Source organism: Microplitis mediator, chromosome 8, assembly GCF_029852145.1.
Source record: "Microplitis mediator isolate UGA2020A chromosome 8, iyMicMedi2.1, whole genome shotgun sequence".
Classification (NCBI taxonomy): Eukaryota; Metazoa; Arthropoda; class Insecta; order Hymenoptera; family Braconidae; genus Microplitis; species Microplitis mediator.
Genome location: NC_079976.1, coordinates 7,594,446 through 7,611,162, shown reverse-complemented (window position 1 = coordinate 7,611,162; position 16,717 = coordinate 7,594,446). Strand labels below are relative to the sequence as shown.

At 30.8% G+C, this 16,717-nt stretch overlaps 2 protein-coding genes across 3 annotated transcripts in view; one reads left to right on the top strand and one right to left on the bottom strand.

Moving 5' to 3' along the window:
- LOC130673080 (sushi, von Willebrand factor type A, EGF and pentraxin domain-containing protein 1) overlaps positions 1 to 16,717 on the top strand; it is a 57,887-nt gene that overhangs the window by 12,558 nt on the left and 28,612 nt on the right. The gene's annotated exons all lie outside the window — the stretch shown is intronic.
- Positions 5,590 to 9,352, bottom strand: LOC130673084 (odorant receptor 83a-like). Its single transcript, XM_057477993.1, has 6 exons — positions 9,195 to 9,352; positions 8,837 to 9,123; positions 7,322 to 7,941; positions 7,138 to 7,242; positions 5,792 to 5,950; positions 5,590 to 5,725 (listed from the first exon to the last, which is right to left on the bottom strand). The coding sequence occupies exons 1-6, from the start codon at positions 9,254 to 9,256 to the stop codon at positions 5,663 to 5,665; spliced, it is 1,296 nt and encodes a 431-aa protein (XP_057333976.1). The 5' UTR covers positions 9,257 to 9,352; the 3' UTR covers positions 5,590 to 5,662.

Here is a 16,717-nt window from a genome sequence, read left to right as displayed (position 1 = left end):
CATTTTAGAGCGTCTACAATTCATAATATAAATTTTAAATGATAATTAAATGATTATTTATCAGCAACCGGTTCGCAGTCCATGCAAGAAGCCATAGTGATGATAAGAATAAAAGTGTCGAGAGGGTCCTACTTTACACTGTAAAAAATGAAAAAAACTAATTGAATAACTCATTACTGTTAGATTCATTATAATTTACTTCATCGAAAGTTATAAGATTCTGTCTATTAAATATTATTTTCAAAAACAGTTTTGTTTACCTGGTATGCATAGATTAGCGGATACAGGTATGAAATTCTGTTTGCATTTACACTGAAAATCAATACAAGTTGAATTGGGAACAAAGCATTGACTATCTCTCCAGCAATAACCGTTTAAAAGTGGCAAACATGTTGATCTATTAATTAAAACATTGTTTGAATTGCACCGACATTTCCTGTCTGTAGAACACTTAATATGCCACGGATCACCACAATCTAATTCTTCATTGCATACATACATGTAATTAACTGAAATGATGATAAAACATTAATTTTTCTTATGGGGCATAAAGTGATTTTCGCAAATAGAATACTTTGTTCTACTTATTGCAGTTCAACTTTAGTCATATAAGTACTTACTTGGTTTGCACTGATTTGCTGATACGGGCTGGAAGTTATGTTTACATTGACATTTATTTTCAACACAGACAGAAGAGTTGAATCGACATTCATAATTGTTCAAACAATATTCACCTAAAAAAGGGACACATTCAAATCTGTTCAATGCATAGTAATTCTCTCGACAAACACAGGTATCATCGATTGAACATATGGTATTTTTTATTCCTACATCACAATCATCATCCTTGTGACATATTCTACCAAGCGACACTAGCGAAAAAATCAAAATTTCTGAATAGGTCATACTACAATCAATTTAAAAAATTTATATTTACCTCGGTCACATTGATATTTGGTTAGCATGACAAGTTTCTTTGCACATTGGCATTTATTATTGATACAAACAGTATTATATGAAATACATTCTTCGCTTGAGTCACAATATTCATCTATAAGTGCTATACATTTGTCATCACCGAGAGCAACATAATCTGATCGACAGACACATTTTTGATCAGCAGAACATACTGCGTATTTAATGCCTACACAATCATCATCTCTATCACATGATATTTTGAAATGTCCTATTATCAATTTTCATGTTATTGACCACAAAATAATGACAAAGTTCTTTAAATATACGAATATTTTTACCTGTTTTCGATATGCATTTATTATTTAATCGTCTTACGTAATCCAAATCACATTGGCATCTATTACTGTTGCATATTGAATTGGCGGGCGCGCATTGTTGATTGTTTTTACAATGTTCACCTAATAGTGGTGCACAAGCCGTTGTGTTCAACACATCATAGTTGTCTTTACAAGCACAGTCGTTGTTTACGCATTTTGAACCCGGTATTTCTTTGCAATCTTCATCTATCATGCAGTATTTTCCGATGAAATCTGAATCATTATCATACAATAATCACTTCCATCAATTAATCAAAAAATGTTGACTTGAATTACAATAAAAATCACATCACCTGATTTGATGACGTTATCAACTTACGTGATGTACATTTATTGTTGGAATATCCTATAAGACCATCGCCACACACACATATATTATTTGAACAAATAGAATTAAGAGTTGCACATAGTCGATTTTCTGAACAATAACTGCCTAGTAGTGGCCCACAAGCTGTAATATTATATTCTGCATAGTTTGACATGCATTCACACTTCTTGGTCACTGAGCATTTACTATATGGTATATCGATACAATCATCATTATCTTTACAGTCCATGCCTAATTGAGCTAAAATTTTATCAAAAAAGAATAGTTATGATTACTTCATCAAAAGTGATTCCTTATCCACAATATCGTTCATTTTCTTATCAAGATTTTCATTCAGACAGTATAATTTCGAGCGGAAGTCCTTTCTTCTGTCATTAATTATTTGTCCACGAATAATAATCAGATTCAAACTTACCTAATGCACATAAATTTTTCGATCGCCTCACAAAATATGGTCTGCATTGACACTCATTCATAATACAAGTGGAATTAATAGCAAGGCAGTCATTATCTTCATGACAATATTCCTTTAGCACCGGACTACAGACTCTTTCGTTGACTTGAGTATGATTCTCATTACAAACACATATATTATCAGCAGAACATCTAGCATTTTGGATCTGATCGCAATCATTATTATTTTTGCAAGATCCATTGACATAAGCTATAATTCATCGAAATCAAAAATATATGAATGAGAAAGAAATCGAGATTCATTTTTTTAGATTATTGACTGCTGTCAGGTTTAATAATTATGAAGTATTATAATAAACATAATTAACACAAATATTATTCGATCTGTCCATTTCTCACAAAATTACATGATAAATAATTCTTGTTTATAGAAAAGTTTCTCTTTAGTGATTACGATACTTACCGTGAATACATTTAGAAGAGTGATACACAAACCTTGGTTGACATTGGCACATATTTTTAATACACATAGAATTGTCTAATGTACACGGGAAATTACTTGAACAGTGAATGTTAATAAGGGACGCACAAGTTCCCTCATCTTTTTCAGAATAATCTATATTACAAGTACATATGTTCCTAGAGCATATAGAATGTGGTATCCACTTACTACATTCTTCATCCGTTGAGCAGGACATTGTGAGCAAACGGGCTAAAATAATGAAATATTTACAAATGAAATTAAATAGACTTTGTTTTATTAATTAGTATCGATCAATTGACAAATGACAGAAATATTTTGATTTTATAAGTATCTTTTCCATCTCCACTATTTACCTGCTATGCATTGATTATTAGATTGAGAAACGTAGAGATCCCTACATTTACAGCTGTTATTAACACAAATAGAATTTGAAGGTAGACAATCATTTGTTTCCCAGCAAAACCCACCTATAACTGATGCACAATGATGTTGATTTACTGCAAAAGTATTAGCCGAACAGCTACATACTTTGTGCTCCGAACATTTTGCAAACCTAACTTGTTCACAACTTTCATCGCTATCACAGGGTGCACCCAACGTATCTTTGATAATGTGAACAGTTAAAGTTAATAATGAACTCAGTATGTGTATCGTATTAGTTCCATTCCAAATAAATTTAAAGACACTTACTGAATATGCATTCGTCATTAAATCTTCGATAATTACTAACGTTACATTGACATTCACTGTCAGTACAGACAGCGTTATCAGTCGCACATAATTCATTTTTCCAACAAAATCCACCTAATACTGGTGCGCAGGTTGTTTCATTCACTCCAATATTATTGGTCCTACATATACAGGTTTTTTCTTTTGAACATTTTGAATGCCATATTTCATCACAATCTTCGTCCAGTTCACAAAATTTTCCTAATCCCACTGAATTACAAAAACATTAACAAAAGTTGCATTAATCATGTTATATGTGACGACTCTGTCATAAGTTAAATTATAAATTCGATTACCGCTTTCGATGCATTTAAATGAATTCGGTTCAGTTTGTTTACAAATATCTTTTTTATCACAGCACGGACGCGTAATATTTGGATCGCACTATTTCAGAGAAGATAATTAAATAGTCATTTTTATTTTATATCGATATGGAAAGAAATACTTACAAGAGTATTTCTGATGACACAATGATTATCAGAATCTCTAGTATTTAATGAAGAAGGATTAACAAATGCCACCATGAGACACAATATTCCACTTAATATAAACAACATTTTGACGGACGGTTCTCTGGAAATAAATTTATAGTGGATCATAAGATTCACCTGTTATTCATCACTGATTTTCAGAGGTTTACAAAATTTTATAGTTGGCGAATTAATGACGCAACAATTTATTGATGTAAAATTCGATTGAATTTGTCAAATTGAAATGTTTGATCGATTCACTTACCACAATGATTAATAACTGTATTCATCATTGTACTTACTTAATTTTCTGAAGCAAAATTTTTGTTGTTTCGTAACTGTTCTTCGCAATTAACTTTTTCAATTACCATTAGAAAGACGAATTTATCTATAGCAAAAATAAACTTCAATGTCATTGTCATCATCATTAAAAAAATAATTGGAGTTAAAAATAATTTTTACGAATGACACACTGATAAATTTTTGACTGTACAATTGTATTGTTATAGCTGTTTTACTTTCCATTAATTTTTACGAGAAAAAAAATCTGGGCGTCGAATGACCCTGCGGGCCAGCCCCAAAACTTTCCGCTGTTTTCGAATTAAGTCAGAGCAATAATATATCAAATATCCGAGAAAAATATCAAAAACTGTGATTTTTTTAATTTTTTTGTTGATAATATGATTTAAACTAACGAACAAGTTAGATGATATTATATAATGATTGAAAGAGACTATAATGAGGAATAGTTGGTATGATGTTAGACACATTTAAGGACATTATATTTTGATTTATCTGAAACAAATAACATAAAATGTTATATTTTAACCTTTTATCGCCGATATCTTCCAAACTAATTAACCGATTTTAATGTTTGAAGTGGCAATCGGCGCGTTCTATTGAATTCTAGAGCTGATTGAAATCTGAAATCGATCGGTTCAGCCGTTTCGAAGATATTTGGAAAAACCTGTTTTTCAGCATTTCTATCTCCAACGATGTCTCTCAAACGCATAAATAGATTGAGATGGTTGAGGCGGCAATCGACGCGTTTTATTAAGTTCTAGAGCTGACTAGATTTTAAAGTCGATCGTTCAAGTCGTTTCTGAGAAATTTCAAAAAATCTAAAGAAAAAATTTTTTTTTAATTCTTTCGTTAACGGTGAAAACAATAACTTCCCGAATTAATTAAAAATCATCGATTTTTTTAGCGGGAAGTTAAAAAAGCTTGAAAATAAATTGTTTACTCTGAGCTGATGTATCGTTATAAGTTATAAGTATGATTTTATAATAACTTGAAATTATCATTTATACACTTTAAAAAATCGGGAGTAATTCCGGTGTAATTGCCGATTTTATATCAATCCGAATTCACTCCACTACTCAAAGTTCCGAAGCTTAAAAAAAAAATCACTGCGCAGACAGAGTAAATAGGGATTGTCGTATAAAATATCGAGTTTAAAAAAATAAAATTTTGACAGAAATCATATTTAAAAAAAATAAACAGTATTTCCATTAGTAAAATATTTAAACGAAAATTAACAGTCAGATAAACGAATTAATTGTTTTTGTTCATATGAAAAATTTTATTCTCAAAAAAAAAATTGTTTATTTTTTCTTTAATGTTGTGGCCTATGTTATCACAAAGTTCACTTTTTTCATTACTTAATAAAATACTCAAAAAAACAAACAAATGAAAAAAATAAAATTTTTTTACTAAAAAATTCGAAATAGAGGCTACAAAAACAATTTATTTTTTGTCTTAAATATATTTCATGTTTTTATTCTAACATGAAAATTTGAAGTGTGCACTTTTTTGATTTTTCTAATTTTTTCAAATTTTTATTCACTACAATGAAACTTATTACATAAAACAAAATATTATCAATCCTATTTTAGATTATTTTGAAAATCAGAAGCTACAATGTGATTTATCCCATCATTATTTAATTGCTGCTATTCATCATAGTAACGAGAATTGCAAAATATGAATAAGATTTCTGTATAATCTGTAAAAAAAAAACTTTTTGAGCACCACCGTTATTATTAAAAATAATAATAATGAATAAAATTACCGATAGAAATGTTTTCACAGATAAAGTAAAGAAATATCCAGCATTTATTACTGTTGGTTTCGTTGTTTGAAGTAGAGCATTTATCATGAGATCCTTAACTTCAGGTGACATATTATCGATCCAACCTGAATCCCATATACTGTCCATTATAGCTTCACCCTGGTACAAAAATTTATTTAAAAAAGGCACGGAATGAAAAGAGACGATTTCTGAGGAGGGTAAGATTGACTGCCCAAGCTGACGACGGGGGCTGATATCACTCGGAGTCTGAAATCGTGTTTTATCCAATGCCACGCACTATATTTTCCATATTACCTGCATTGAAGCTTCTAATTCCAATATCTGAAATTGCTGCCTGAAACAAGACAATTTAAAACCAATCGCGCACGAATCATATGTAATGTTGGCTGATTAGAATGAGGTTTTCAAAAAGTAAATACGATTTGGACGGGCTGAAACTAAACCAGAAACTAATATAAGGGCGAAAATGAGGCATCTTTCCATCCCCAGGAACGATACGAATTATATCCGGCTTATTAATTTGTATTGATCTAAAATTGGCTTGTTTCGAATGGCTAAACAGACTGCCACTCGCAGTTTCAATGCAGGTGATATGGAAATTTATATTAAAGTCAAATATTTTTCAAAGGGTTTGGCCGATGAGAGTCAAAATTTAATCAGATATAAATCTTGACAGATTTTGTTGATTGTTATAAAAGTTAATTGAATTGATCAATCCGTACAAATGATTGATGGACATGAATTCTTTTCCACACATACTTGTTTCTATACATGCATACATACATACACACACTCTAAATTATCCCGAAATTAGTCAATATTTTGGTAGCCATTACCGAACGATAGTCGATAGCTGCTACTGGTTATTATTTTCCGAGATGTTTCGAAAATTACAGTGGACAACATACATCAGCGTTAATAAAACATCGTAGTATTTTAAGCAACATAATTTCTCTGTGTAGATTTTCTAATCGGCATGGAAAGTTTTTTGTTGAAAAATAACCGGACAATCGCAGACTGCGGCAATTATTAAATTTCATGTAGCCGTAAATTGTTTTTTTTCTTAGTACATACTTCTATTAAAAACTATTTTATCATACGTTAACCAATAAGCTGATAAAATTTAAATTTTACCATAAAATTTAAAGTTTTAACATATCGCCATGTACTGATTTTCAGTTTTAAACATAAATTTCAAGTTTGTATGCATATAACTTTCACACTGTGATCGATGAAATTTTAAAGTTTCTTATGACAAAGTCCTCCTTACATCCTCATGGCTTATGATGGTGATAATAGATTAGTTTGCTTTATTAAAATACTACCTGATTAATCAACTCATTGCCAAAGAAACAGTAATAAAATAAATGAACTAATTCTGCTCCAAGTAAGAAAATATATTTGATGAACTTAGCTTTTTGGTTCATAGTCTGTTCAAAAATAAAAATATTATTCACATGAGTTTTTCAAAATCAATAAATTAATGTAAAATGATTATCAAGCACTAACCAACACAGCTTGAAAGAGACAAAGACAGGTAAAAAAAATGACTAAAAATATTTGTATAAATAATATAGAGCTGAATATTTCATTAAAATCATTGATATTCTTTGTAAGCTTTTGGTAATGTTTTATACATAGTTTGAATCTTATTGTGAATGAATCAATTTTTATGTTGACTTCACTCATGTCGAATGGTATAAATAAACGGATTTTGGATTGGTCATCAGTTACTTTAAAGTAATTATAATTTTTAATAACTTCATATGCTTCTCGTGTCATTGTAAAATCAGCACGATCAATTTTATGGTGATTACAATTTTTGTAGTTGAATCGAATAATATATAATTGTAAATTTATCCATCTTATTAATCCGAGCATTGTTGTATCAATGATGACGACCCATAAACAACACATGAATATCGTGTATAACTGTAGAAAAAACGCTATCTCATAGCCAGGTGATACTGTTTCATTGCAAAAATAATATCCTCGTAATGCAAGTTGTTCTGAATCTGATGTTATGGCGAATATTATACAGAAAACTAAACCTAACATGATACTAAAGAAGCAGAAGTCGAAATTTTGGTAGGAAATGGCAGTTCGTATGATGGTTAATACTCCGACATCTAAATCAAGAAGAAATTATAGTAATATTACACGTCAGGGGAGTAAAGTAGGGCATTCCAAGCCGTGCAATTGCCTACCCGAGCCAGTGACAAAGGCTAGGGTGGCAAACACCTAAATTGGGATGCCCTCCCTTCCTCCGCGGAGTGTATGCTTCATTTTTTCTGATCTGCGATTGAAACAGTATGATCCGAATATGAATAAATGGATTTGATTAACTCATTTTTCAAAAGCGCAACTTTCCTTTGATTTACAGGGCAGAAATTCAAATTTTTGGTGCAGCTATGGTAAAACAGTATAGAACATACCAAGAAAGGAAAGTATATGGAAAAAAATTGTGATGCTAAAATACTACTTTTGCATTACTTTTGAAATTTTAACAATAGTTTAATTAGCATCATTACATCACAACAAATAATTCTAATTTTTCGTATTCACGTATTTCAATTTATAATGAATCAAAAGTGATAATAATTTAAAAAATATATAGAATCACATAGATTTTAGCCCACATCCTATGTCTTTAAGATTTGGTAGCGTCCTTAAAATCTTAATGATGATAAATTTTAACAAAATTTAAAATTCGAAAAATGTAAAAAATTATTTTATGAAAATAGAAGAGTATCAAATTCGATCGGCTGAGTCAGTAAATTATTTATATAAATCAAGTAATATTAAGAACGTTTCATAAAATATGACTAATCTATACAGCCGTTCAGCAAAAAAGATACCCCAAAATCCAAAAGTAAATATTAAAATTAATCATCAATATATGAAGATCATCGATTAACCACTATATATGTTTTTTTTTTATTTGATTTTTATTCATAGTAATAAAAGTTATAAAATTAGTTGCTTACCTTAAAAAAAATTATTTTCCATGGTTACAATGCTTACCTGAAGAATACTGAAGTTTTTCAATAGGGTTGTGAACTGCAGTCATCAGTTGGTTAATTTGTTTCTGTTGAGAGTGTAATCTCATAGTTTTCATTAAAATTAGAATTATAGGAAACAAAAATCCTGCATCATTTGTAACCGCTTCAAGATCACGAAAATTGATAATTGCATCAGCCGACATTGTTGTAATGATTGTCATAACAATAAGCCAATTAAATATTCTACTTAAAAAATTTACGACTCGTAGACTAAATTGTGTCGACTGATAATCCCAACAACCACATAATCTATAATTTAAAAATATAGTTAGTAGTTTATTTATTTTTGAAATTTGCATTTTATAAAAAACAAAAAAAACCTCAACGCGATTGTTGCAATGTCTAAAGTTTTTCGATGTGTCTCAATCGGCGTCTTTTCCATGACTACTTTATAAAAGATTAGTTCTTTCTTTGCGCATGTAACAATATAATGTAAGTCTTGTTCTTTTTTGTACTGATAATTTTATAGAAAAATACAAAGTGATAATTTTTTCGTAGAACTTACAATATAGTATCTTTTTTATCGTAGTTTTCACCTTCGATTCCGTGAAAATTACCTTGATAATAGATGAACCACTTATATGTGATACTATAACCCATCATTTGCATAATAAAAAAAAATTGACGTAAAATAACTATCGCTTTCAACTTACTATTCTTCCTATAATTTTATTCCATCAAAATAATTATTTTTTATACAGCAGTTCTTTATTTCAAATAAAATCAATATTGACCAGACACGAACCAGTAGCCTATCATTCGGTTATCTATAGACTTCGTGAAGTGAAATATCTAAATTATGAGTAAAGGTAAAAGGTAAAAAAACGTAGAAATCATTTTCGATGTGTTACCATATTTTCTATGCTAAATTGATAGGTTTTGTTGTAACTAAGAACTCAGAAGTTTTTTTATATATCCAACTGTACTGAAACTACGATTTTCAATGTCTTGAACATTTATTAGCCTGTCAAATCGAAACGAAAATTTCATTTTGACAAAATACATATACATATATAGGAAATTCTGGAGTATGATAAAGGACCTATCACTACACAAAATTAATTACTACACAGTTTGAAATGGCCGTTTGAGCGGACGTTGTTGCAACAGGATTCGATTCTGTGCGTATTCCAGTCGTATTATTGAGAGTTTCGTAGAACTAGAAGTTTTGCAGAGGTAATAAAATCCCCTTGTAGCAACAAGACTAATCTTTTGATCTTAACAAATTCAGTCTTGTCATTGTATATAAATAAAATAATTTTTGAGGTTTTTTCGATCTGTTTTTAAAAGTGTCTACAATTCATAATGTAAATGTTAAAATGATGATTCAATGATTGTTTATCAGCAACTGGTTCGCAGTCCATGTAAGAAGCCATAGTGATGATAAGAATAAAAGTGTCGATAGGGTCCTACTTTACACTGTAAAGAAAAAACAATATGATTAAAAGATTCATCATATAAAAGTATTTATAATTTACTAAATCCGACTCTACGAGATTTATATCTACGAAATATTGTTTTCTGCAACAGGAATGATTACCTGGTAAGCATAGATTACCGGATACAGCCATGAAATTCTGTTTGCATTTACACTGAAAATCAATACAAGCTGAATTGGGAACGAAGCATTGACTATCTTTCCAGCAATAACCTTTTAAAAGTGGCAAACATGTCGATCGATTAATTGAAATATTGTTTGAATTGCATCGACATTTCTTGTCTGAAAAACATTTAATATGCCATGGATCACCGCAATCTAAATCTCTATTGCATCCATACATGTGATTAACTGAAATGATGATAAAACATTAATTTTACGTATGGTGCATAAAGTGATTTTCGCGTTTAGAATCCTTTGTTCTAATTATTCCAGTACAATTTAAGTTCAAAAATTACTGACTTGGTTTGCACTGACTCGCTGATACAGATTGAAAATTATGTTGGCATTGACATTTATTTTCAATACAGATAGAAGAATTGAATCGACATTCATCATTGTTCAAACAATATCCATCTAAAAATGGGACACATTCATATTTGTTCAATGCATAGTAATTCTCTCGACAAACACAGGTATTATTGATTGAACATACGGTATTTTTTATTCCTACATCACAATCGTCATCCTTGTGACATATTCTACCAAGCGAAACTATAAAAAAAATCCAAATTTCTGAAAAGGTCATACCACAATTAATTTAAAAAATTTATATTTACCTCGGTCACATTGATATTTGGTTCCCATGATAAATTTTTTTGCACATTGACATTTATTATTGATACAAACAGTATCATATGAAATACATTCATCGTCTGAGTCACAATATTCACCTATAAGTGCTATACATTTATCATAACCGAGAGGAACGTAATTTGATTGACAAACACATTTTTGATATGTGGAACATTCTGCATATTTCATGCCTACACAATCATCATTTTTGTAACATGATATTTTAAAATGTCCTATTATCAATTTTCATATTATTGACCACCAAATAATGACAAAAAGTTCTTTAAATATACGAATGTTTTTACCTGCTTCCGGTACGCATTTATTATTAAATCGACGAACGTAATCAAAATCACATTGACATTTATTATTATTACATACTGAATTGGCCGGCGCGCATCGTTGGTTGTTTTCACAATATTCACCTAATAGTGGTGCACAAGCCGTTGCATTCAGCATATCATAGTTGTCTTTACAAGCACAGTCATTGTCCACGCATTTCGAACCTAGTATTTCTCTGCAATCTCCATCTATCGTGCAGTACTTTCCGATATAATCTAAATTATTGATGATACAATAATCACTTTCATCAATCAATTAAAAAATTTTGACTTGAATTACAATAAAAATCATATCATCTAATTTGATGAATTTATCAACTTACGTGATGCACATTTGTTGTTAGAAAATTCTATAAGACCATCGCCACACGTACATATATTATTTGAACAAATAGAATCGAGAGTTGCACATTGTCGGTTTTCTGAACAATAACTGCCTAGTAATGGTCTACATGTTGTAATATTATATTCTGCATAGTTTGACTTGCATTCACACGTTTTGCTCGCGGAGCATTCACTATATAGTATATCGATACAATCATTACTATCTTTACAGTCCATACCTAATCGAGCTAAAATTTTGTCAAAGAAGAATAGTTGCGATTACTTTATTTTATCAAGTGTGATTCATTATCTACCATATTGTTTATTTTATTATAAAGATTTTAATTCAGACAGTATAATTTCCGAGCGGAAATGCTTTCATCTGTCATTGATTATTTATTCACGAATAATACTTACATAATACACATAAATTTGTCGATCTCCTCACAAAATGTGGTTTGCATTGACATTCATTCACAATGCAAATTGAATTCATAGCTATACAGTCGCTGTTTTCGAGACAATGTTGTGGCAGCACGGGCCTACAGAATCTTTCGTTGAATTCAATATGATTTTCATCGCAAACACATACATTGTCAGCTGAACATCTTGCATTTAGAATACGATCGCAATCATCATTACTTTTGCAAAATCCATTGAGGTAAACTATAATTAATCGAAATCAAAAAGATATGATTGTGACAGGAAACCAAGATTAATTTCTTAGATTGTTGACTGCTATTAGATATAATAATTATGAACTATTATGGTAAATTTAATTGACGCAATTCTATGTTCAAAATGAAACAAAATTCTTGGTAATAGACAAGTTTCTCTTCGATGATAGCGGTACTTACGAGGAATACATTTAGAAGAGTTGTACACAAACGTAGGTTCACATTGGCACATATTATTCATACACAGAGAATGATCCATTGCACATGGAAATTTACTTGAACAAGGAATCTTAGTAAAAGGTGCACACGTTTTCCTATTTTTTTCAAAATAATCTATATCACAAGAGCAATGATTCCTAGCGCAAATAGAATGTGGTATCCATTGACTGCATTCGTTATCCGTTGAACAGGGCATGCCCAAATGGACTGAAATTCCGATGTATGTATATAAATGAACTTCGTTATTGAGTATGTATAAAGAACAAAAGCATTTTCATTTTTTGATTATATTTTCTATCTACAGTAGAGGTAACGTTCACGGCCACTTGAAGACCAGTTTTGGACACTTGGAAAATGTATATAAATTAGTTTGTAATAGACGTCACTAATTTTCTAAATGTATGTGAGAATACTTCTATCATACTATTAACATGAAATTTTTAATTTATACCTTTTCGTTAATTAAAATAAAGTATTTAATGTCCAAAAATGGACCAGTGACCGTAAACGGTACCTCTACCCTACATCATTTACCTGATATGCATTGAATGTTCGATTGAGAAACGTAAAAATCTATGCATTGACACGTGTTGTTAACACAAATAGAATTTGGAGGTAGACAATCATTTGTTTCCCAGCAAAACCCACCTCTAAGTGATGCACAATGATGTTGATTTACAGCAAAAGTATTAGCCGAACAGCTACATACTTTGTGCTCCGAACATTTTGCAAACCTCACTTGTTCACAACTTTCATCGCTATCACAGGGTGCCCCCAACGTATCTTTGTTAACGTAAACAGTTGAAGTTGATAATGAACTCAGTATGTTTATCGTATTAGTTTTATTTCAAATAAATTTAAAGATACTTACTGAATATGCATTGTTCATTAAATCTTCGATAATTACTAGCGTTACATTGACATTTACTGTCAGTACAGACAGCGTTATCAGTCGCACATAATTCATTTTTCCAACAAAATCCACCTAATACTGGTGCGCAGGTTGTTTCATTTACTTCAATATTATGGGTCCTACATATACATGTTTTTTCTTTTGAACATTTTGAATGCCATATTTTATCACAATCTCCGTCCCATATACAAAATTTTCCTAATCCCGCTGAATTACAAAAACATTAATAAAAGTTGCATTAATCATGTTATATGTGACGACTCTGTCATAAGTTAAATTATAAATTCGATTACCATTTTCGATGCATTTAAATGAATTGGGTTCAGTTTCTTTGCAAATATCTTTTTGATCACAGCATGGACGCGTAATATTTGGATCACACTATTTCAGAGAAGATAATTAAAAATTTATTTGTATTTTCTATCCATATGGACAGAAATACTTACATGAGTATTTCTGATGACACAATGACTATCAGGAGCTCTCGTATTCAATGAAGGATCAACAAATGCTACAATGAGAGACAATATTCCACTTAATATTAACAACATTTTGACGGACTTTTCTCTGGAATCAAATTTTTAGTAAATCACAAGATTCACCTGTTAATCGTCATTTATTTCAGAGGTCTATAAAAATATATATCTGGTGAATTAATGAAAAGTTCAATCTATTCATTCACTGATCAAAGTACTAACTGGCCTAATTACTTTATATTATCAGCCACGGCGACTAATGACTGTATTCATTAGTATACCTATTGAATTTTTAAAAACAAACTTTTTAACATTGTTAATCTGTTCGTTGCACTAATAAAAAGAAATATTTGTCCTAAATAAATCAATCTAGTTGTGGCTTTTTTAAAAATATTTCTTAATGACAAACAAATATGTTTGGTACAACAAAATATGACAGTTGATTCAAATAATTTTATAATTTGACGGAAATAGATAATTTATTTGTGGTAAGTAATTGATATATTTGTGGTAAAAATATCAAATTTGTGACAAATAACCAAAAATTTGGCGATACTATACATATATTTGAAGCCCTTATCTATTTGTAGCAATTGGATCATTTCTTTACCACAAATAAATCACTTATTTTACGCAATTAAACTACTCAAATATATTATATCTTTCTCACAATCAAATATTTATTTGGCCAAATCCAAATATACGATATCTTTGGCTCAAATAAATCTTTTTTTCAGTGTGTAATTCACTTTGTCTATTATCATTAAATAAAATATATCTATTAGGAACGACATGTAATGACAGCAAGGCCATTACAAAATTATTAAAGCTAAAAACAAAATCTGGGCATCGGTTGGCCCTGCAGGCCAGCCCCTAAACTTCCCGCTGTTTTCGATCTCTAAGAGCTTGAAAACATTAGTATAAATACATTTTCGAGCTCTTTGAGCTCGAAAATACCTTTGTTTCTCTTTTCTTATGAGCTTTTTAAGCTCAAAAGAGTTACGGTTTATGTTAAAGTTTAAAAATTTAGAATCCAAAATAATGAATGAATGAGCGTTTTTTATGTATTTATTTACAATTATGTTCAATAATTAGCTAAAAAATAAGTATTTACGTGATACGTTGCATCTACATCGTGTAAGTATATCGTGATACCAGCGAACATGACGATTTTTGAGCAATCACTTTCAATGACTTATACAAAGAAGAATATATATATTAGTTTTGAGTAATTATGTTCAGTAACTATGATGTTTTTCAATGGAAAAAGCAGATATAGATTTTACATTTATTATTCCGTCAACAATATCTCTCGAACGTATTATCTGATTGGGACGTTCTTGGCAGCAATCAAATGCTTTTATCGAGTTCTAGAGCTGATTAGATTTTGGAATTGATCGATTCGATAGTTTCCGAAATATCCACGAAAAATGAAAAAAAAAACGATTTATTTCTATGCTGTCGTCGACGATATCTCTCGATCGGAATATCCGATTGAGATGGTTGAGGTGGCAATCGGCGCGTTTTATTGAGGTCTAGAGCTGATAAAATTTTGGAAATGATTGGTTTAGTCGTTTCGACGATATTTGCAAAAAACCGTTTTCTACTGTTTCTTTCGTCGACGATATCTTTTGAACGGATTATCTGATTGAGACGTTCTTGTTGGCAATCGAAAGCTTTCATCGAGTTCTAAAGCTGATTAGATTTTTAAATTGATCGATCCAACAGTTTTCACAATATCCAAAAAAAACGAAAAAAAAATTTTTTTTTTTTTCGTATTTCTTAAATATCTCAGAGTTTATTTGACTAAATAGTCTAAATTTTTTTTTTAAATTTAAGTTCAGAAGATATCTTTCGAATGCCGCAAGAACCATCTAAATCGGTTCATTCCTCAGAAAGATATGAGAGGTTTACATCTACACACACACACACACACACACACACACACACACACACACACACACACACACACACACACACACACACACACACACACACACACACACACACACACACACACACACACACACAGACACACACACACACACACACACACACACACACACACACACACACACACACACACACACACACACACAGACACGCACGCACACACACACACACACACACACACACACACACACACACACACACACACACACACACACACACACACACACACACACACACACACACACACACGCGCACACACACACACATACATACAGACATCGCTCTGAAAATGTCAGAATAGCATCCTAGCACCTTCAAATGTCGACATATGATGAAAACTCGGTTTTTAAAAATCGGGGTTAAACCAATAACTTCCCGAATTGTCTGAAAATCGTCGATTTTCTCAGCGGGAAGTTAAAAATTTACGAATGATACACATAAAATTGTTAACTGTGTAAGTATAATATCAAAGCTGTTTTTATTATTTAATAATTCTTGGGAGTACAAAAAAATCTGGATACCGGTTGACCCTGCAGGCCAGCCCGAAAAGTTTCCGCTGTGCTCAAACTGTTCAAGCTCGACAATACCTTTAAGGGGTTAGGGGTACTCAGGGGTATGAAAAAATGATGATTTTCAATAATTTTTTTTTTGTAGTTAATTACTTTATTTGACAAAAATAAAAACATAGCTTTATTAGAACACGTTTC

What these genes read in the sequence shown, in the direction of transcription:
- LOC130673084 (XM_057477993.1), bottom strand. Translation starts at nt 9,256, where the DNA reads ATGGAAAAGACGCCGATTGAGACACATCGAAAAACTTTAGACATTGCA. An exon ending in ATTGCAACAATCGCGTTGAG is followed by an intron (nt 9,124 to 9,194) that starts GTTTTTTTTGTT and finishes TTTAAATTATAG; the next exon opens with ATTATGTGGTTGTTGGGATT. An exon ending in AAAACTTCAGTATTCTTCAG is followed by an intron (nt 7,942 to 8,836) that starts GTAAGCATTGTA and finishes TTCTTGATTTAG; the next exon opens with ATGTCGGAGTATTAACCATC.